This window comes from Camellia sinensis, chromosome 5, assembly GCF_055761805.1.
Source record: "Camellia sinensis isolate YWXY chromosome 5, ASM5576180v1, whole genome shotgun sequence".
NCBI lineage: Eukaryota > Viridiplantae > Streptophyta > Magnoliopsida > Ericales > Theaceae > Camellia > Camellia sinensis.
This window is the reverse complement of record NC_138965.1, coordinates 20396321-20420148: the sequence shown is the minus strand read 5'-3', so window position 1 is coordinate 20420148 and position 23828 is coordinate 20396321. Positions and strand designations below refer to the sequence as shown.

Sequence of the window (23828 nt, the reverse complement as noted above, 5' to 3'; positions counted from 1 at the left end):
TTACATCACAAATGAAGTTGATGTGTTGGTGATGTGACAGATTCTATTAATTTTTTTGATGGAAGTTAGTCTACAAGTAAAGTGGGAAGGATTGCAAATATGAAGGGCTAAAGTAGGAAAGATTACAACCATGAAAGGCCAAAGTGGGAAAAATCAAATTTAAAGGGCCAATTGGAAAGGATTGTAAACATGAATGGTCAAAATGAAAAAAATTAAACTTAAAAGGCCAAAGTTGAAAATGAATGAAACTTTAGGAGGACAAAGTGTAATTTACCCTTCTTTCACCTCAAATTTTAATCAAATATTTAAAAGATTAGTAAAAAAGCCACACCCTAAAAAGTATAAAATATTATGCAATGTAATGTAAGGTTAATATCGTTTCCACTGTCTCTATTATTTTTTTAATTTTCAAAAATAAAAGAGATGAAAATATTAAAGACAATGACCAATTCTGTTTGGGATCTCTCAAACAAGTCACTTCTTTTATTTTTATTTTATTTTTTTAATTTTTTGTGACTTGTTTTCTAATTATATCCCAAAAAAAAAAAAACTTTTCTAGCCCGTTTTATGTAAACAAATCTAAAAATTGATTTTTTTTGAAAATATTAAAAAAAAATGAAAAAGTAAAAATAAGTAAAAAAAAAGTCCATTATTTTTTTTTTTGCTTAATTTTTTCTTTTCTAAATTTTTTTAGATTAAAAAAAATTTGGTTCATCTCGTCACGTGAAATTAAACACCTAAAACTTTTAGAATTCTTTTTTAAAAACCTAAAACTTTTAGAATTTTTTTTAAAAAGTTCACTAAATTGTCATTTGGGGTTTGTTTTGTTTTTTTTATTTTTTGATTTTTTTACGAAAAGATAAGTAGAAAAATAATGTTAAACTTGTATGGGGATTCTATTATACACACCCTCATATCATATCTATCCTTAGTTACACCATTTTCTTTTCTTTAATTATGACATTATTTTGATATATTTGACTATGACTTTTTTGTGTTTGGTTGTGACTTTTTTTTTTTTGTCCTTTTAAATATAATTCAAAAAGTATGAAATTATGTAAAAAAAAATTATGGCTATAAGGTGTACACACCCTTTAGCCTTTTCCAACTTATATAACTTTTTTACTTTTTAACTTAATTAGGACTCCTTAAAGGAAAATGTTTGGGATTCTCAAAGGATCCTTAAAGATAAAAATAAGCTAACAAAAAAAGTCACAAAAAAAATCTAATTCCGCACACCAGTCAAGAGTCTCGTTAAAAAAATAAAAAGAGTAGTGCTATACATAATTTTTTTATATAATGATGTAGTTTATTGTGAACCTTTTATTTCAAAACAAAACACAAATGAAAATGAATTTGCTTGTAAATATTGTTACATCATTCCTATCAAGTTTTATGTATGAATTTTAGGTAAGAAATAAAATTTTCCAAATAAAAAATAATTTTAATGACTTTGGGACTTGTTAGATAATTTTGTCGAAATAGCCCATTATTTACGCAATTAATGCAAGTTTGAAAATTTCAAAAATTCAATTTATTAATATTATTTTTGGGTTTTCGGTTTCAAATGTTAAACAGTATTAATGCTATGAACATATAAAATTTGGTAAATGGTAACAAATGCTTTATAGTTATTGTTTAATGGTAGGACGTATGTAAAAAGTATTTTGAACATATGTAAAAATATTTAAAATATATTAATTTAAGTAAAAGTACATTGGATTTAATGAAAAACGCCTATGTTCTTTAAATTTTTTATTTTTTTACTTATATCTAAGAAACAATTGTTATCAAGATCCATAAAATTTTCGTCAAATGTGACACAAATGATATACTAATGGATAAGAGATGCAAAAGTGAATTTATATTTGGTCTATATTTTGAAAAATTATTATAAATAAGTGATAAATTTTATAAATATTGATAATTAAAATTATAAAAAAAAAATTATGAATAAGTAATAAGTTTTATGAGATTACCACTTAATGGTAATTTTTCCAAATGTAAACATTGAAGAGATTCCGATAAAAACAAAAATGCTAGAGGCCCCAAAACACTACAAGAATTTGCACTTTTGGCAACAAAAAAATTGGTCGCTAAAAGTCAATTTTTGGTCGCTACTTTGGTCGCCAATTGAGGGTCGGTAAAAGTAATTCGCGACCAAAATTGTGGTTGGTCGGCAAAAGTTGGATTTGCCGACTAAATTTTCGGTCGCTAAATATTTAATTACCGCGACTAATTTATTTTGTCGCCAAAATACTTTGGTCGCGAAAAGCGACATTTTCCCGACCAAATTTCTTAGTCGCCAATTGTCACATTTCGCGACCAAAAAATTTGGTCGCCAATTATTACATTTCACGACCAAAAAAATTTGGTCGCCATTTGTTACTTTTCGCGACCAAAACTTTTGGTCGGCAAAAGCGAGTTTCCACGACTAAAAGCTGTTTTGGTCGGGAATAGATGTATTTTTTGCGACCAAAACTCTTGGTCGGCAATTGTCATTTTTTGCGAAAAAAAATTATTTATTTGTTGCAACTAATAAATTGGTCGCCAAAGCAAGAAAACAATACACCTGTAATTCCTAATTACTCATTCAATCCATAATAAACCTATAATTTTAAAACATCATTCAAATTAACTGAATCATTAACATTCAACACAATACATAATTCATTAACATTCGACACAATACAACTATTCTAAGTTTTCATTCACAAGTCACATCTATCTAGCATAATAAATTGAAACAATACATAATTCAGATTTATAACATCAGGAAAATTGCTTAATCCACTAAGTTGCCTTGATAGCCAATCAAAAAGATCCTTGCGCCCTTCCGTGCCAAGCTTCGCATCCATCAAAGCAGTAGTGATGTAAGGAACCTAATAAAGAAACAGAATTGAAAAATTTATCAGAGAAGCATGATAAATATATAAAATTAATTAATGCATAAACGAAATAAAGAAATTGGAACCCAACCATTTTGTCGAGATGAACAGTAGCAAGCCAAGCATCTAAAGTTCATTTCTACTTTATCAGAAATTCAAAGCCAATAGTCTACTAAACAAACGTAAATAAAAAAAAACCATTCAAATTCAAGCTTATAACATAAAAACAGCTTCACTCACCTATACCCCGCTATTTGAAGGAACATCTTGAGTAGTTCGATGGCTGAGCACTGTTTTCTGTAACTATCAGAAAGGACTTTCAAGATACGGCCTAGCTTACCAATATGATAACTCAGCAACTGAGACAAGACTTCCATTGGGACTTTTGAAGAAGCTTCAAACCCCACATTTGTTAGCACACGAGCTATCACTTTTCTAGACATCTCTGATGCTTGCTCTTGACTGAGAAGTTTCCTGTTTCTATGAGATCCATTTTTTCCACGACATTGATTCCCTCCTTGTTCCATGCTCAGGTATTCTGGTCTAATACCAAGCCTCTCAATCATAATAGGGCTCCTGGTCATAATTTGGGGCAGCATATCAAGAACACCATTAAAATCCACTTTGTGGTTTTCTTCCACTCGGTTTATGTGAGGAAGAGCACTATCAGGGACACAATTAAATGGAAACATCGTTTCAGGGAAGAAATATGTATCATCAACAATTGCATCATTGTCATTTAAAACCGAATTTCGGAGCATGTTTGATCCATTTTCTAACATGGGATTGCCGAAACCATTAGTTTCATCTTCCTTAAATGCTACTCGTCTTCTCTTATGCTTCTTGAGGATTCTAAGATAAGTAGACATCAGCTCAGGTGTACGCTTGTCTGTTTCCCGATCCCCAAATGATAACCTATATGGTTTAGTAGCTTTATACCTCTCAAAAAACTGAGTATACCATGTTTCTGGCAATTCTTCATGCCTGAATCTCTGGGCCATGTTGTCCATATCTTTTTCACCATCTCTTGATCCAATACTAATGGCTTTAGATTGGAGCTGCAAAATTTGTTAACAATATGAGTAAAATGACTCAACTATAACAGAAGTGTGAAATTGAAAACATATCATTTTAATATGCACTACTTGTGGTTCCAGCACATAATAGTAATAATTACATTGCATGATGGCCAGATAATAGTTTTCGAAAGAAGTCATTATACACATCTTTCCAAAGCTATTATCCGACAAATTGCTGTACTCTCTATCCAATGCAATTAGTACCATTCTGGGCTAGACCCACAACAATCACCCCCTCTAGTCCATAGAGAGAAAACCACCACGTAACATTGTAACTAAAGCTCATACCAGCCACTTTGTGCAGAACAAAAACTTCTCTTTAGGGACAACTTTAGTCATCATATCAAGTGATTTTCTCAATATGAATTTTATTTAACTTCATAATCCTTCTACTCTATCTTGATGACATTTAATAGCGGGACATGATGTGAAGATGATTAACAAGCTGAAACAGGAACTATCCAAGACAATTGACATGTAAGAGTTAGGAGATGCACGTAAACTATTAGGAATATAAATAATTTGTGACAGGAAAGCTAAGCAGTTGTGGTTGTCACGAGTGAAGTATATTGAATGGATGCTTGAAATGTTTAATATGAAAGATGCTAAACCTATAAGCACAATTATATATAACTCTTATCCTTATGAGATTAGGTGAAGAGTCTAAAATTTATCTTTATCATTATTTCATAGTTTGGCTTGCAAGAAGAGCTACAAAGGTACAATTCTACCTATTCACCATCTAGAACATTATTAACATGAGTTAAGATCTGAATTTTAAAATTTATACTCTTCTGCATAGTTTTCGTAACCAACAAGCTCACTAATGGACAGGTGCCTGGCTCTCCTTGGCTGGACAGAGTAGAGGTATCAGGCCTATCTTCACATGATTCAGGCCTTAGAGGTTTTATCATGAGTGCTACAAAGTTAGGTATCATACTTCGGAGGGTGTATCATGGCATAACGTAGTTACATAGATGGTAGCTACGATATCTCTCAATGTGTCAAGTATTGGATCAATGACCCTCTATCTCTAAGATCAATTAAGGAGTTGCATGTTGGTCGAGCGATGCTCCTGGTCGCTCCTTGGCATACCCTATGGAAAGGAGGTATGATGGTCCATGGTCGAACAAGGGCTCATTTGGGTGAATTGGGACTCGAGGGTGCCAAGCCACGGTGCTTGTTGTTGAGCAGACTATGGTTGAGTAGATGAGCTTGCCTCAGTCTATACCTTAGACTCTTCATATTTTGACTCATTCACCGAGTGCTTGGGCTTGCTAGAGCACCGAACGCACTAGAGAGCCGACCGACCCCACTCAGACTAGATATACAACCCCACTTGCAAAAAAATGATATTTGATATGTTAAGCATCAAAGATGCCAAGCATGAGTTAATACTATCACAAACAAAATGGAAGGCAACCTTTATTCAAGCTAAGCCCAGCAAGTACTCACTACACTCAAAGCTAGTAACTCGACTTAATTAACAAGGAAATATTTTCTCAATTTTGTTTTTCTTAAAGATCTTTATTTAATTGTGACCTTTTGCCATATCCTTGTAGATGCAAAAAAATATTAATCCTAAGAACATATATGTCAAGAAAAAGGGATGATCAATGACAAGTATGATGCCAGTATGCAAATTGTATGGCTTCATTACTCCAATTTTATGCCATATTTCACAGGGGAAAAAAAATGATCTTACTATATAGTCAGTAACAAACAGGCATTGAACCTAAGAGCAGAACCAAGTCAATGCACAGAATCAAACACCATGTGCACATGTAGGACCCACTACATTCAAAAAATAATGAGACCACCATTATTTTTGGAAAAGATGGGAACTACATGAACACATGATGCTTGCTGTGTGAATCCATGAACGAGGAGAAAAAAATCTTGTCCAATTATATATTAACAATATTACAAAATACAAACTCAATTCTAAGATATCAATCAAGTAGCTCATTTTAGATAAATAGATATGGATATAACCTGAAAGGATTTGAACATGATGATCAAGGATGGAATTAGTATTGATATTCAAATGGAACTAAAATGGAAAAATAATAAGAGTTTGCCTTTGATACTATGTAGTCAATCAGATTGAATTAGTATTGCTTCATCCTATTTGTGCATTCAATGAAGTTGTCTTAAACAACACACCATCAAAAATAAATAAATAATGAACTCGCACTCCTATCATACAAGCCAAACATTTTTAAAAAAAATAATAATGAACTACAGTAACTTCTGAATATTTTTTAGACAGCGGAATGCTATCATTTTTTTTTATAATAAGATTTTATTTGAATAAATTTCAAGACTTAAAATAGTAAAGTTTGATTATCATCACGTTGCTATTATAAAATTTCAAGAATAAAAAGACAATCTAAAAAATCTAATCAACATTGTATAACACATTGAAGTGGACAGATGTATCAATCTAAAAGAAGAAATGCCAAAGAGAGGGAAAATTTTGGTTTATCTCTTTGTCTTGACTCTTGGGATATTTATTTATTTTTTTCACTATCTTTTTTCAAGAACCGTCTAAACTTCCAACTAACAAGTTGAAATGATTTTTCATTATCTCAGTTAAAGTATCAGCCATCCATTGTTAGAGGCTTGCTACTTCAATTAGGCACCATGTTCTTCAAATGGATCTCTTCGCAATTAGCATTATGCATTAAGATGAATGAGGAAAGCATTGATCATCTGTTTTTACATTACCCTATAGCTGTGGCAGTATGGTAGGTTGGCAGAGGATAACTTGATATTAGCTTCATATGCTTGGATCTTTTTCATTGATCAACAGAAGCAAACAAAAACATGAATATCAATTGAAACTATATTAGTAAAAAAAATGTTTAAATTATAGATTTGATCTAGTAGATTGGGACAATTTATGTTTCAATCTCACACTATGTCAAAGCACTGGACATAAATTTTACCCTGTTATTACTAACCAAGACCCTCACTATCAGTTATCTCATAAAAGCTTAATAAACCATTTTTTCTTTTATTGCCAATATATATAGATATATATAATATGCATACATCATAGTACCATTGATATAGCTTTCTCCATAATTCAAACCTTTGTCATCACAAATTGTCAAATAACTGAAAATAATTTTTTTAAGAGGCATTACAACAAACACCAATCATCCACCACAACAGATACCCATTTCATCATTACTTATAAAAATAAAAAATAATAAAAAGAAGAAGAAGCAGTAGCAGCTAATTTCAACAAAGATGATTAATAAAATAATAAGATTAAAAAAATAATACGCAATTGCGTAGTGATGGCAAGAATAAAGCAACAATTACAATCAGAACAAAATACAATCAGTTATAAAAACTTTATTGTTTTCGATGTTTTCATGATTGGATGCTTCTATCTTAGGATTCAAATAATAACTCTAAGCAAATTATTCACCCAAACAAAATAACTCTAAACAAATACAACGGGCACATTAATTAGTAAGATTGATGAAATAGCAATTAGTGCAAAAACGGCCAATTGGAAAGCAGTAGTCAATAGTCATTCTTTTCTATACACTTTTGCAACCTCCATTATATTTCCAATAACTTCTCTCCATTTATGTTTAATGCTTTAAGCAATTTATAAAGTAAACCATATGCATCCAACAAGCAAGAGGCATACTAAAATCTAGTTTTTTTTTTTTTTTTGGTACAAAAACATTGGTATTATTAATATCTAAAAATTTGCTAGTCCAAGCAAATCATGTATTGTACTCTGAGAATAATTCATTCTCATATTGAATTGCAAAGTGTAGACGCGCCCGTGGGCTCCCGTGCTACAGTTCGGACTCGATTTGTGTTACGGTTCTTAATCTAAACCAAAGAGTCCAAATCCGGCAAATCATTTTGAGAAAAACAGATTTTTGAAAGAAGTGCCAAACATGGACTGCTTTGCCAGATACAGAGTCGCCACCTAAATATTTTATTTTGGGAAATTTAGAAAACCCTGACTCGGTGCCAAAGGCCACGTGTCCGTCATCACCAAAGTTGCCTCGGCTCGGGAACTTGGGTACGATTGGGGAAGGTCACTTCGTGAGCACCCCCTCTCGCCCGGTCAGAGACCGGCCTCTACTAACCATGATATTTGCTTTTGAAAATATTGTATGTTCTTATTCCGGTTATTAGCCTAGGTTACTATGTGATGCGCGCAGCATATAAATATAGACCAAGTCGCCTGGATTGGAACAAAACATGTCATGTTTGCTTATTTGAAAGGTGGTTTGCTACTCGCAAGTAGGCTAAAAAATACAGATTTTGCCACCCTCGAGTGGGCTTAGTAAAAATGGTTTTGCCACTATCTAGTGGGCTTAAAACAAACATTTGATGAATTGTCCCAATCCAACTAACCCAACCTTCACCCACAAGCATTCAGGCAGTTATATCACATAAGCATTTAGCCTCATGGTAAGCATGCTATTCATGGCAGTCACTCACACGCATGCAAGGATGCTAAAGCATAAAACTTACCGAGTACTCCAAGCCAAAAACAGAAACTACATTATAAATCATGCATGATCCTAAGTATACAGAATTGCCTAATGCAACACATGCAAGAATGCAAACTATAGCAGGCTCGGCTATTCTAAACATGGCATGTGGAATGCTACAGCTAACATGTATTCAACTTGTAATTGAAATACAAATGCAGTTAGTATGATGCGCCGAGCCCGGTGCATGCAAAACAGATGAATGATGCAAACATGCTGTCATACTGTATGCTAATTGAAACATGCCCTAATCTAACCATCATAAGCAGGTAAATAAAAGGGAAGAAAGACGTGGGGTTGGAAGACATACATCACACTCACGCACACTTATTACAGTTTTGCCCCCGCGCAGAGGGTCTGAATAAATATACAGTCCCGAATAAAAGAATAGTACAGTCCAAATATTACAGTCCGAATAATGTACAAATTCCTAATTAATTAACAAATTAACTAAGAAAACTGTAAAACTGGCGTGCAAGCCAGGGACTGCCTTGCTCCTGATGAATGATATATGTCTGGGCTGCCTTGCGCGGAAATCCACTGGGATGCCCCAATTAGCCTCTGTTTAGCAGTTATTCTTGTAAAGTGTGCCAGACTCCGAAAAGTTGCTGATTCTTCATTTTACTGCAACAGAGAGCAGGAAAGGGGCATGGCAATGTATTTTCACAGATATATGCATGCCTCGATCCTCGTGCCACCAATCACGCATATCGATGCATGATGGCAGAGGGGTCGAAATGTGCAACTCAATATAGAATGAATGCACGTATAAACACAACAAACCCTAACCCCATCATGGGTAATCCGGAGTGTCGGTGACTGGAGAATTGAGACACATTCCGTCACTCGGAGTACGAAACGTACCTCGTTTCCCGTGCCCGGGCTAACTCCTATCCCGGACACGATGCAATATGCATGATATGCATGAATGCAACTAAGATACAGCCTAGCATGCACAATGCTATGAAAATGAGATGTCTCAACATGCGTGCACACGGGCACGCAAATTGAGGAAAATGACTGAATGCGATCTAAGATACAACCTAGTATGCACTATGCTGTAAAAAAGAGATGCCTCGAAATGCGTGCACACGGGCACGCAAACCGAAAAAAATGACATACGCAATGCAAATGACATGGAAATGTGATATGGGCTTACACTAACATGAGAGAGCCTCAGCCACACTCACATAAGAGGCCGATGGATGAAAATGAAGTGCCTCGAAACGCGTGCACACGGGCACTCAAATCGAGGCAATGGCATACGCAATGCAATATGGCTAAAATGGCATATAGAATGCAACATGGACTTACACCAACATGAGAGAGCCTCAGCCACACTCACATAAGAGGCCGATGGATGAAAATGAAGTGCCTCGAAACGCGTGCACACGAGCACGCAAATCGAGGCAATGGCATACGCAATGCAATATGGCTAAAATGGCATATAGAATGCAACATGGACTTACACTAACATGAGAGAGCCTCAGCCACACTCACATAAGAGGCCGATGAATGAAAATGAAGTGCCTCGAAACGCGTGCACACGGGCACGCAAACCGAGGACCGACCATCAAGCACCGAAATGCCACTCTAATGAGACATGGCAAAGGCATGGAAAATGATATGCAAACATGCAATTCTCAGTAGCAAAATGAGGGGTAAAACAGCCCCGAAACGAGGCGAAAGTACACCCAATGCATGGAATTTCTCCCGAAATGCAAGATTAAGTACGTGAAATGGCTTACAGCTATACAAAGCATGCATAATTGATACATGGAATGAAAAGAAAGAAGCAAGGATGCCCCAAAATTAGCATTTTTACAGTTTAAATCATGGCCAAACAGCTAACCGAAACAGGGCAAAACTAGCATGCAAAAATGGCCTTAAATGTGAGGTTATGAAGCAACTCACAGCTGCTGACCTCAAACAGGTTAGGACCCTTCAACAACATTGAAGAGGGGCCCAAAATAAGCCACTTTACAGAACTGTAAAAACCCCAAAAACAAACATAGATATGGCTAAGCCCTTATGCAAGAAAAAGGGCCAAAAGGTGGCCAAAGAGGCAAGTGGTATATACAAAGCCCAAACTGAAAAATTCCCTTCTACAAAATTGAAGAGGGACCAAACATATGCACATTTACAGAACTGTAAAAACCCCAAAAACAAATATAGATATGGCTAAGCCCTTATGCAAGAAATGGGCCAAAAGATGGCCAAAGCACAAAGTATACTAAATATCCATCAAACAGCCAAAGACCCTTAATGAAACATGTTAAGAAGGTCAAGATAAGACTATTTTTAGTTCTGTAAAACGCCCAAAAATGGAAGCATAATGGGCTGCCAAGACATGCAAGAAAAGGGGACCAAGGAGGGATATTGAAGCAAGTGCAATATGGGGGGCTCAAAAAGGGTTGAGCCCTTAATGAAACAAGAAAATGAGCTCAAAAAAATGACCTTTTCAGTTTTGATCGGAGCTCAAATCAGTAAGCACATATGGCTAAGAAATGGTGCAAAAATGAGCTAGAAAAGAGGGAAAGTGGACTTACCCTTGAAGACCAATGCTTTTGTTGCTTCTTGGACCAACTTTGATGACTCTAAGCTGCTGGAATTCCTCCCCTTGCTGCTGGAATGGAGTGATGGTGATGGTGCTTGGTGGTGATGAAGAAATGAAGTAGAACTTAGGAGTTTTTTAAGGAAAATGAGAGAGATGGATGGAGATATGTATGTATATCCTTGAAGCAATTTTTCTAACCCCCAAAACCAATGCTTACAGCTGGTTATAAGGACCAAAAGGAGGGGGAGCATGGAAGGAAAGGGTGGGGGAAAAGGACCAAGGCTTTCCCCCACAAAATATCCCCCGGATACAGATGTTTCTGGGGAATAACAGCTATACAGCTGTAAAGTGCCAAATGTAAGGATCATGGTCGGCCACCTTTTGGAGTTGCAGGTGGCCGGCCGGCCGGCCACCCCCCCTAGTCGGCCGGCTAGGGGTCAAAAGGGTCAAGTTCATTTAGTGGCCGGCCACCACAAAAAGGTGGCCTCCCAGGTCCCCTCATCACAACCCTGTGGTTCGAATTTGGAAATTGTAAAACAGGAGAGAGAATAGGCCATTTTTAGGAGGGGTTCAAAAGGGTCAATCAACATTAGTGGCCGGCCACCAACTTTTAGGGTCCTCCCATGTGTGTACAACACAAATATGTGGTTTGTGGTTGAGGAAAGTGGCCCCAAGGTGTTCAACATTGGCTCGGAAGCGAGAAAAACGGGTGCCGGAGGGGGAAAATGGAATATAACTGGTTGCCAAGATAATTGCTGGCCTCCCACCCTCTAGTGACCTTCCTGGTGATGAAACAGAGGCACCTGCCAAAAATGAACGAAAACCAATGTAAAACGAATGCTCGGGGGCCAAAACACGCAGTTCGGGGTCCAAAAAATGGGCTGTTAGGCACCGAAAGTGGCATTCGGCTACGAAGTGGGTTTCTAAGACCCCAGTGTCCCTCAAAAGGGAGTAAAAAGGAAGTATGCCAAAAATCAGAACAAACGGAGATGGTTAGGCGGTCCCGAACCGAGGCACACGGCCAACGGTCCCGAAAAACCGGAAACCGGACTCCGAAATGGGCAAAATGGCCTGCGGCCACAAAATGTAGCCCACGGCCACTGAGAGATGGTCTACGGGACCTCTCCCTCCCCTCGGGAAAAGAAACAGAGAAAACCGAGTTTGGTTCGCAAACCGAGGCAAGGCACAGAAGAGGGTTCGGAAGTCCGGAGGCAGGGCTCACGGCCGCGACTTTGAGACTTCTGCATGAACATATGCAGTATCACCGAGCGCTCAACTGGTGACGTCTAAGTCTTAAGGTCGGTCAAAAATGGGGTGTCTACACAAAGTCATATGAAAAGGAGAGAAGTCAACAAAAGCTATAAACAGAGAACAAAATTTAAAAGGAGAGAGGTGGATTAAAATGAAAAGATGAGGTTATGAACCATAGATATTGGTAAATGCAAAAGAGCAGAAGAACCAACCTTCCATATGCCATCACTTGCTAAGATGACAAACTCTGTATCTTCATCTACAATCTCCAAAGACACATCTGGTTCCGAACTGAGGTGTTTCTTCAAGCTTTTGTCACCAAATGCTCTTGCTACAGCCAACTGCTACAGCTAAATTCAATACACATTCCACTAAAATCAATATATCACCTAATATCAGTCTGATATATGATTGTATGGCTAACACTGATATGGTAATTGAAAACCATGATACATCTAAACACAGCCTAAAAGTATAGTAGGAGAGGAGAGTTCGACATTCGTGGGTCTTAATCCGGACCCATGTTGATAATCCAAGCCGTTCAATGTGTAGAATTCGTTGGGTACATTATCCCTACAAAAAACCATGATGATTGGATAATAGTAACCATGTGATCAAATCGTATTTATGTCGAAAATTATATTTGAAAATATGATCTGAACAAATAGCTATCCATATCCTGATTTTTTGTTGAGATAACATACCTAATGGGTTAAATACATTGAACGTTTTCAATTATCAACAGGGATCCGGATTACAGCCTACAAATGCTGAACTCTCCTCACCAGATCCTAGAAAGTAAACGAATTGGAAATCACATTTCATTTTAGTTTATAGGCAGGCATATATATAGGTAGGTAATAAGCGAATCTCTAAACTCTTGATAAGATAATCTGTACCGATCCCTAAATCAGCAATCCACTAATAAAATAAGAATATTAAACATTGGAAAAAACTTGAGATAAATTGCAAAAGAAGTGGATCGTGCGAACAAGAAACAAAACAAAGGTAAATTGATATAGCAATGAATGAATAATTCGTACATGTTGCCTTAATTCCCATCAATTTGAAAAGAATTTACATGTGTATTTGTGAATTTGAAAAGCGTACCTTCATCTTGAGGAGGATTTCTCGGCCTGTCATGGCTGAAACTGTTCACGTTATTGCATCAATCCAAAAGCACGGTTGAAGAGAGAACCAATCTAAAAAATATATATATATATATATTCAATCTACAATAGATATATATAAATAGATAAAAACATATCTAGATGACATATATATATATATATATATATATATACCACTAAGAAGAACTAAAAAACAAAGACAAATCTAAAAGAATGATCATATTGAAGATCTACGTGCACATTAAACTTCAACAACAACAAATCACAAATAGGAATACAAGTAGCCCTTATAACAGTAGTTACTCCTTAGAACAGTAGCCCATCTCCAGCATAGAGTAATTGCTCCTTTTATCAATAGCCTAGCAGCAATACAAATTAGATCAAGCTCAAGCCTCAGAATACCTCAGAAGCAGAATTAGCACAGATAGGAATACAAGTCAATCAGCAATACCACAACAATACACATAGCATACACAGCTCCAAACCATTGAGTTTCCATCAGGCCAACACTACAGCAGACCCCAAACACCATTTTATCACCACCATTTTATCATCCCATAGAAGCTGCACAGACCAGAACTGCCACAGACAGAACTAGACCAGAGCAGAACAGCCAAATTTACAGCAACTCTTCAGGCCTGTATATAACAGCATACACAGCAGACCCCAAACAGCCAAAACAGCCACCAAGTCAAATAATAGGATTCTTGGCAAACCAACAGATCAAACAGAGATCAGCACATATAGATAGACAAGCCAATTCAAAAAACAGCCACCAAAACAAACGGAACAAAGTAGACCAACTTAGCAGACCAACAGACCACAGCCTAAGCAGCTAAGAAGCAACCCAGATCAAACCAGACAAGGCCACACCAAACCTGAGGCAAAATTGACCAAAGAGACCGAAGAAAACACCAGTAAATCAGATAAGGCCCCATCCTGTTAAACAATCACCAAAACTTGTAGCTAACTGCTTCCAAACAGAATCTGGATTAAAAGCAGCAGCAATAGGATAGGTGACCTATTATCAGTTCAGCCTTTTTCATAAAGCACCAAAACAGATAGCCTCAAGACCATGTATCAGTTCAGGCTTCTACCTTAGTAGGCCAATAGATTTTGTCTTTGGCTCTACCTATTATCACCCATCCAGACTTTGTAACCTTCTACCTACCAAACAATACCTGATGTCTCTGAGAATAAAAGTGGAAACCTGATGGAAAACTCACAGACAATGAAACCTAGTTGTGCAGCCAATGAAACCTGATCGATATACCTGCTTTATTCAAGGGACAGTTTTACACAACTGGATGTACCACAAGCCACAATCACAGCATATTAGAACAAAACAGATCACAATAAGATCACAGCAGAACAGATTTAATCAGCCACTGACAGCACAGCAGAACAAAATTAATCAGCCCTACTCAACCCGTGACACCACCACTGCTGCACCCACACAACACAGTAGTACAGAAAAGCTCCAAATCAATGAGTCCAAAAAAAAAGGCAGATCACAAAAACACAGCAGCTCACAGATCACAGCTCACAGATCACAAACAGGACTGTTCTCAACTCCCCTACCTAATATAATATTGAACCTGAGGCAAATTGAAAACTACATCATTCACAGAGAACACCACTTTGGCTGGGGAGGATTTAACCCACAAAGCTATTCTTGCTTTGACAGTTTCACATAATGCTTCCAAGTTAGGCTGAGAGCCATTAAAGACACAGTCATTTCTATGTTTCCAAGTGGACCAAAAAACAGCCAAAGGCATAACCTTCCACGGCATTTTCTCATTCTTTTGGGTGAATACGTTTTTAGGATAGAAATCATGGTGAATCGGACGATTCATAATCGATTCGCGATTTGATTCACTTTTATGATTCATACAATTCTTAAAACTATTGTGTATGACAGGTTCTAACCTTTTTTTTATAGTGAAAATGACATAATACAACTTTGAAGAGTGTTTAATATGAAAACAAGTAATACTTGTGCATCATTTGTCGTTATTTTGGTAATCAGAGACTATTTAAATAGTATTCAATTAGATCCCGTCAAACCCAACATGATCTTGTACTTTTTTCTCAATTTTTTTCTCCAACAAATGTCATAATACATCTTCTAAAGATGCTTAAGGTTAAAGTAACAAACACACATGAATTATCTATTGCTTAAGTGTTTTGGTTAAAAAATAAACGATTTCATTTAATTCTTTCTTCATATTACACTCTATATAAGGTTTCTAGGTCCATTTTTTGAATGTCAAGTGAGATTATATTATGGTTGGTAAGATTTGGCATACATCTCTTGACATGAAGTTAATGCCCTCCCAATCAGATGGTGTAATTATATCTTTATACAAGAGTTATTTTATAAAATATGTTAAAATCAATTTATTTCATTCTTTTTCATATATACATTTGTTTAACAATATGTTTTACAGTTTCTATTGAATCTTAACGATTCTCGATTCACAATACGATTCTTGATTTGACAACTATATATATATATATATATATATATGTATATGAAAAAAATGCAATTAAGTTAAAAATGAAGGATATATAGGTATATGTATGACATAGGAGAGAGAACGTGAAATAAGAGAAGGAAAAAGAAGAAGCCAAAGAAATATTAAGATCATTTCACATTTGTCATTAGCGGTGTTAGTATTGCATTTTAGTCCAAAACACATAAAACCTTTTTGGCAATTTATAAATATTAGGGATGAAATGTTCTAGGGTCATGCCACGAGGGTAGAATGAATTTTTCCCTGAATTAAATTACAAGATGCTTAAGGGAATATCCTTAATTTAAATGGCACAATATATTCAAGTTAATTAACTTAATTAATTATTTTAAAATAAAAATTCCATACACTGAAATCTTTGAATGACAATCGGATTAGAACACACATAGATTCAACTAAAACTCCTACTATTGATATCGTGACTAGTTCATTGATTGCCATTCATGTCAATATAAAACATGTTTAATTATAGTCATTTTAGATTTCATAAAGTAACAAATCTGGTGTTTGTGCACGTGGACGTATAGAGCATGCATGCATTCTTACATGTGTGCGTATCAGTCGGGGGTAATGACTTCAACACATTTTGAACCAACACTTCTACAGTGTAATTAGATCAATTGCACCTATTTCTTGTGACCACAAGCACATGGTTTTGGCATATACAAGTTTTTTTAGCAATGAAGATTGGACCACAACCAAAAACAATTGAAGAGGAAACTTTATTAATTCTTTCTATTTCATTCCATTTTCAGTCAATTTCAATCTTACATGATATTGACAACTTGTTACAGAGGAGGAGCCACATCAAACAATATGGTAAATGTGACTTGCCAAAAATTTTGAGAACAAGTACATAAACAAGGGACAAATTTAATGAAAATTATTTTAAGCAAAGAGGAAGGAATCATCAATGAGAAGAAGTAAAAATCTTGAGGAGGATTTCTCGGCCTGTCATGGCTGAAACTGTTCACGTTATTGCAGCAATCCAGAAGCACAGTTGAAAAGAGAACCAAGCTAAAATATATATATATATATATATATTCAATCTACGATAGATAGATATAAATAGATAAAAACATATCTAGATGACATATATATATACCACTAACAAGAACTAAAAACAGAGACAAATCTAAAAGAATGATCATATTGAAGATGTACGTGCACATCAAACTTCAACAACAACAAATCATAAACAAATCGTCAAGATAGATAGATCATATTCAACTTTCATTGCAACAATAGAATCAAAAACCACAATTCATAGCTTTCATACACCAAATCAGATCAGTTTTATTAAAGCTAAAGGATGAGGTCGTCGAGATCAAGCATATTTGCTTGAAGCTCGGTGAGACGACGTAGAGATCAAGCAGAGAGAGAGATAGAGAGATAAGAGGCAGGAGAACCGTCGTAGGATTAGGGTTTGATAAGAAGCGAGATCAATCATGGAATAAAAGAAGGGTTAGTGTATGTACCTGAAGGATGAGGTCGTTGTATCGTAGATATCGATGATCTTGTTGTAGGATTTGGAAGCCATTGTGTCGCTGTGGATCGCTCACGACGGTCAGATCTAGGACTCAAATCTGATTCAGATCTCGATGATCTTCTCGGATTCGGCGGAGGCACAGGCGGAGGAGAAGGAGGAGGATCATCGATGATGTAGATGTGACGATCTGTAGCGATGGGGTGAGGTTTGGCGGTGGAGGAGAATTTGAAAAAAATGTTGTGTGAAAGCTATAAACAGAGAACTGGGGTGGGCGCGTGATTTCCCTCTAAAAAAATTTCGCCTTTACCGACTAAATTCGTTTTTTGTCGCAAAATCTCAAATATATAACAACAAATTTTTTTAGTCGCCAAATCTCAATCAACGGCGACTAAAATATTAGTCGCTAAAAGTACTAATTTGACGACTAATTTTTTTTGGTTGCTGAAAATAAGTTTTTGGCGACCAAATTTTTGGTTGCCAAAAAATATGTGACCTTCCGCGACCAAATTTGTAGTTGGTCATCAAAAGTATACCACTTTTTGTGACCAACTCATTTTTTGGTCGCCAAAATATAACCTTCTGGGACCAATAATATTTGGTCGCCAAAAATAATGATCATTCGCGACTAATTAATATTTGGTCGCCAAATGTCATTTTTTTGCGACCAAAATTTTTTTGGTCGGCAAAAGTGGTCGGCAATTGTGCAAATTCTTGTAGTGAAAATTCTACCAAAAGTTTTACCAAATGTCTCACATGGGTGTGGGACCCACATAGGATTATTTGGGGATTATTTGGGGACCCACATAGGCAATTGTGCAAATTCTTGTGGTGATAATCCTATGTGGGTCCCACACCCATGTGAGACATTTGGTAAAACTTTTGGTAGAATATTTGGGGTCTCTAACATTACTCCGATAAAAAACATTGAAAAGATTGAAGGGATGAGAAACTGTCACGCCCCACCTTTTATTACTCGGAGTCATTACCAAATTCTTTAACTTAATTCAATTTCAGAGATAACATGCGGAAATAAACTCATACATTCAATCCGTAGAAGTGATTAACAATACTCTCATTCGTATGCAAAGTAAATATTACATGAACTAACTTAATAAATTGCCCTTGGGCTTACATCATTAAAAGTACAAGAAGAAGGGTGTAACCCTTTACAACAATGGCATTCCGCCAACATAACTGAGGCCCCGTGGCCAACAAATAAGAAGATCCAAATCTTGTAGCACACCCTGCTAAACACCTGAAAAAAATTCAACAACGTGGGATGAACATATAGTCCAGTAGGGAACTCAACATGCTCCTTAACAATAACAACATTACAGATAGCTATGATCATGAACACCCATTCTCATACTAGAATAATAATGTGACAGTTTAAACAAAATATATATATGAATATATATATAGACTTTTCTTGAAAACAATCATTTAATTCACCGCTATAAGCGATTTATCCTTCCTTTTTCCTTTCATTAACCCCCGTTCCCAATCTTTTATAACATTAACAACTACTTAGAAAAATAGATTCACTAAGCCCATTACTCTTCCATTTGCCACACATACAACAGATGTGCCTTTCCAAAACATATTTGGCATTTCAATGCAATTCCAATTATATCATAATTATCCATGCACACCACTATAGAAAAGATAACAACTCAACTACATACATAAAATCAATCAATGAGTCAACTCGTCCCTCCAACACTGTTACAAATACAATCCACAATGTTTCCAGATACACTGAAACAATAACAAAACAACACTGCACTACTCACCACAATAACAAAGATACACTTCTCACCTCAATCTACCAGTTTACCAGGCGCTAGCTGGAAGGGTATGGTACCTTAGATTATCAGTGCGTCAGTTCTCCAGGCGCTAGCTGGAAGGGTATGATACCTCTGATTATAAGCGCAGAGTATATATATATGAACACATAGGTGTGTGGAGTCCATCCTCTATCTTCTCACACACACTGGAGTACAACCCCTCTCTTCTCCTCAACCAGAATACAAATATAATGTAATTCAGCATTTCATTACATAAGATGTTCAATCAACAATGGTGTAATACATACACAACAATTCAACACAACCTTATCATCCTCCACCGATGACCAAAATCTCCAGATGCATGCATATTATACATCAATTAACAGACCCAACTAACATGAGATTACAAAACTCAGCAACAACATGAACATGGTAGTTAAAGCTATACCCCACACAAGTGTGTTCAACACTCAAGATACAACATTCCAATTTTCTTATACTTGTTTCAAAATACCTTTCCCATTTCACAAAATGAATTCCACTTCCTTTGTTTTCACAAAAATCATTCCTATGGACAAAAGCCATACTTCATTTAAATTCACTACATTCTTTTCAAAGCCATTTCAAACTAATTATGCACATTAAGTCATAAACAATAAATTAGGGTCTTTCCTTCCTCTTTCTCAATATTGACCAAAAAGGCCTAATTAACATCAACAAACAACAATAACCACAATTAAGACTCATAATACCTAAGTATTTGCCCAAAGATCAAAACCCCTCAATTAATTTATTAAATCAAATAAGAAAATTTAGGGTTTCCTCTCCTTTCAACAACCACATGCTAATTAACACCCCAACTAGGCCAAATCATAACTAATGATAATAAACCCAAATTCAATAACCAACCCAAGGTTCAGTCCCATGATTTTCACAAATCCAACATGATACAATTTTTATGCAATACAAAAACTACCACATGTCTATCTATAGACGAAGTATTGAAAAGAAACAAGGAGAATCCCTACCTCGAACGAAGAACACAAATGGAGAAGATGACCCAAAATCCAAGTGCTCCAAATCCACTATTTTTCAGATTAGAATGAAGCCCAAGCCGCCCTCTATCTTATTAACAAAGGACCTAGGATGGATTCATACTAGAAGTAGATGAAAACCTAGAGAGAAGATGAGTTTAGAGAGAGAGAAGTCGGACCTAGGGTTTGGAAACTAGAAGAGGATGAAAAACTGATCAAAATCCCGTTGCTGCCTAATTAAACTGGACAGGCTCGCTCGAGCGAAGATTTGGTCGCTCGAGCGACCAGACACAGGAAAGACTCGCTCGATCGAAGAACATCTCGCTCGAGCGAAGAAACACTGCTCTCAGGTCTAAACGAAAAGCAAACGCTCGCTCGAGCGAAGGAACCCTGGCTCGAGCCACCAGACACAAAAATCAACCCTCGCTCGAGCGACCAAACACTCGCTCGAGCGACCAATCCAAATTCTGGACAGTAACCCCTGGTTTCAAAACCCAACCAAAACAAAACAAACCTGCCCAACACATCCGATAACTCAAAAGAGAAAATAAAGGATGAAAACCACAATTATACATTGAGAGAACCCAAGGAACCTAAGCCCGGATACAACAACCAAAAGGAAAAAGACCGGGGTCGCTATAGAAACCGTATTAATTTAAGAGAAACAGTGAGAAAAGAGTATCTAAAAATTCATGGCTTGTTTCTCAGTATTATTTGATAAGAAAACAAACATTGTTCTATATAAAATTTGGATAAATAAGATTTGGGGAAATACAATTAATTTCATATTTTTGACAAAAATTATGCTAACTTCTCTTTTAATATGGCTGAAGGTGTTAAAACTAATGCAAATGATGGTAGACACTAAAATAAATAAATATAAACATGCATTTGAAATGAAAATATATGACAATATTATTATTTTTTTCCATTCATACGACTAACAAATCATGGATGAAAAATAACTTGACTGTTATATTTTAAAACTTTAAGAGAAGTCAGTGTACTTATGTTAAAATTGTAGAGCCTATACTGGACTTACAAACCCAAACTACATCGACTCCCAATACATCGACTCCCAATACGTAAAGTTGTTTGATTTTGAGTTTTTAAAATCAATTTTTTGAATTTGTATGTTTTATTTTTTAGAATTTTTTTATAGGGATATTTACTAATAAATCTCATTTCACAAATAAATACTTCAATTAGTCATAATTTTTTTTATTAATCTGTTAAGTCCTATTAGTGAAAAATTTCATTCTACGTGGTCTCTTTAGTGTACTTTTTCTAAATATGACAACGTGACGATTATAATATGACACTCTAAAAAAACTAAAAACATTTTAATATATTTTTTCCAAATGTAAGAGTATCTCCAATGATTTGCCATTAGAGCTGTCAAAGCTATTTTATAGCAGGTGTGCACAAGAAACGTTCTCCAGTGGTCTGCCATATCCCCTGCTAAATTATAGCAATGCTATAAGTGATGCTAAATTTGACTAGAGTTTTGGCACTTGCCAAACTTGCCAGCTCAACAACAACTAATTGTTTTTGATTTCCCACCAACAAGCAACCAACAACAACAAACAAGAATTGAACAAAAGAATACCAAGAAAATTTTAAATTTTCTTCAAATTTTTACATAGAAATTTTCAAAAATAAATTATACAACAAATATTTGTAGAGAAAAAAAATATCAAAAAATGAGGGGAAAAAATAAAGATTGTAGGAAAAAAATATTAAGAAAAAAAATAGGGGGGAATACCTGTAGAGGAGCTCCAACAAATCTTAGTAGAAAGAGAGAAGAATACAGAAACCCTAATATTTCCAAGCTATGTATAAAATCCCACAACAAATAGATGGATATTCGACTTCAGTAACTTGGAAAAAGCACCCTTATCCTCATAGGATTCGGCTTCAACAAATGGGAATTCAAGGTTTGTTGCTATTGGAATATTGTCGGTTTAGTAATCTACAGAGAAAAGGCAATAAGAATTGGACTCATCTATGAGAATGAATCATTGAGTGAAGTAGGTTTGGGCGAGATCGGAGATCAGAGTGCCATGAATGAGATACAGACTTGAATCGGTAAAGAGATTTCATGGGTAGAAGAGATAAATAATGAAAGATGAAAGATAATCAAAGAGAGAGGTTAAAAAAGAGAGGAGAGAGAGAGAGAATAGAAGGATCTGGAATGGAAATGAATTTTTTTTTTTTTTAGGATTTGGAAATGGTCAATGGATGAGATGCGTTTGGAATGATCTGGAATGGAAATTAATTTTTTTTTATATATTTATTTATTTTGTAATGGTATGTGAATAGTGGGATGAATTATGTTTATATTTTTTTTTCAATTTTATTATTATTTTTTTTTATGTTTGTCTAGTCAGGTGGAATGTAAATATATAATTTTTTTTTCAAAAAAGTTTTTAAAATGTCATAAAAGACCAAAAATAAACAATAAAAAAATCACTAAAAAACCTATAACTAAACAACACTTACAGAATTAGAGGGAAAGTTAGTTGAGATTTGCTAAAATAGCATGTGACCATTGGAACAACATTGCAATAATTTGACAATTTACTACTATTCATTACCAAAGTATAGCATTGGCAATGCTATTACAGCATTTGTCATTGGAGATGTTCTAACATGTGACATTTCAACATGGCAAGTGTGTGTGTCAATTTCCGACCACACTGCCAAACAGGTACTCAGCTGGAGAACACCGGCAGAATAGATTAAGCCTGAACAACCTGTCACAGAAAAGATAAGATTCCAATGGTGGTTCGTCCACCCAGTGGCTTTCCGACGATCAAGTCAGTTATCTCTCAAAGATAGCAAAAGTGCTTAACTCATTGTTCAGAATACAAAAAGTGTACTTTAGACCCACGAGGGTGCCTCTCTTTTATGGCCAACACTGACCTAATCCCAATAGAAGCCTAGCTTCAATGGACTCTGGCTCAATGCTAATCCTGGACTCCCAGTTAGATTGGGATAAACTCTCCAAGAGTCTTCTCTTTATCCAAACTGAAGTCCTCTCTCATTCTAGGACTCTTGTCCCTTATCCGCTTATCCCGGATCGGCGTCATGTATAGGACACGTGGCACCTCGGCTGGCATTTCGGTACCACTTCAGCCACGTGTTGTCACTCAAAAATTATGTCCCCACAACTGCCCCCTAGGTTCTATTACCTCGGCATCCTGAGGTAATGAAACCTATATCGTTTCTTCCATTTAGCACATCGGCTAAGCTCGCTTTGCCCTTCATTACCGAGGTCATCATTCGTTGGCTCAATACGACCAAGACTTAGTCAGTTTTCATCAATGCTTCAGAACCAATAACCAAGTTTGTTCAAGTTTCTTAGCCGAGATCGTCCCTCTAGCCGAGGTCCTGCTCTATTAAATCAAGAACTCCAAGAGTTTCAACACGCGTATGAGCTGTCACGCACAGTATTTCAACTGTTTTTGCTACCCGACTTTTCCCTACTGAGCCGTACCTGACACGCGCCATTAAGTCGCATCGCATCTGCGTGTGC

The 23828-nt window shown here is 35.9% G+C and overlaps 1 protein-coding gene across 2 annotated transcripts; it reads right to left on the bottom strand.

The window, feature by feature from the left end:
- Positions 1 to 2615: 2615 nt before the first annotated feature.
- On the bottom strand, positions 2616 to 22520 carry LOC114266621 (uncharacterized). Of its 2 annotated transcripts, XM_082868360.1 has the most exons (5): positions 22056 to 22520; positions 13421 to 13512; positions 12523 to 12883; positions 3129 to 3933; positions 2616 to 2882 (listed from the first exon to the last, which is right to left on the bottom strand). In XM_082868360.1, the coding sequence occupies exons 3-5, from the start codon at positions 12527 to 12529 to the stop codon at positions 2858 to 2860; spliced, it is 837 nt and encodes a 278-aa protein (XP_082724486.1). In that variant the 5' UTR covers positions 12530 to 12883; positions 13421 to 13512; positions 22056 to 22520; the 3' UTR covers positions 2616 to 2857. The 2 variants fall into 2 exon arrangements, with proteins under 2 accessions (XP_082724486.1, XP_082724485.1); XM_082868359.1 differs by lacking the exons at positions 12523 to 12883; positions 22056 to 22520 and adding an exon at positions 17456 to 17933 and having other exon boundaries at positions 3129 to 3946.
- Between the last annotated feature and the right edge of the window lie 1308 nt (positions 22521 to 23828).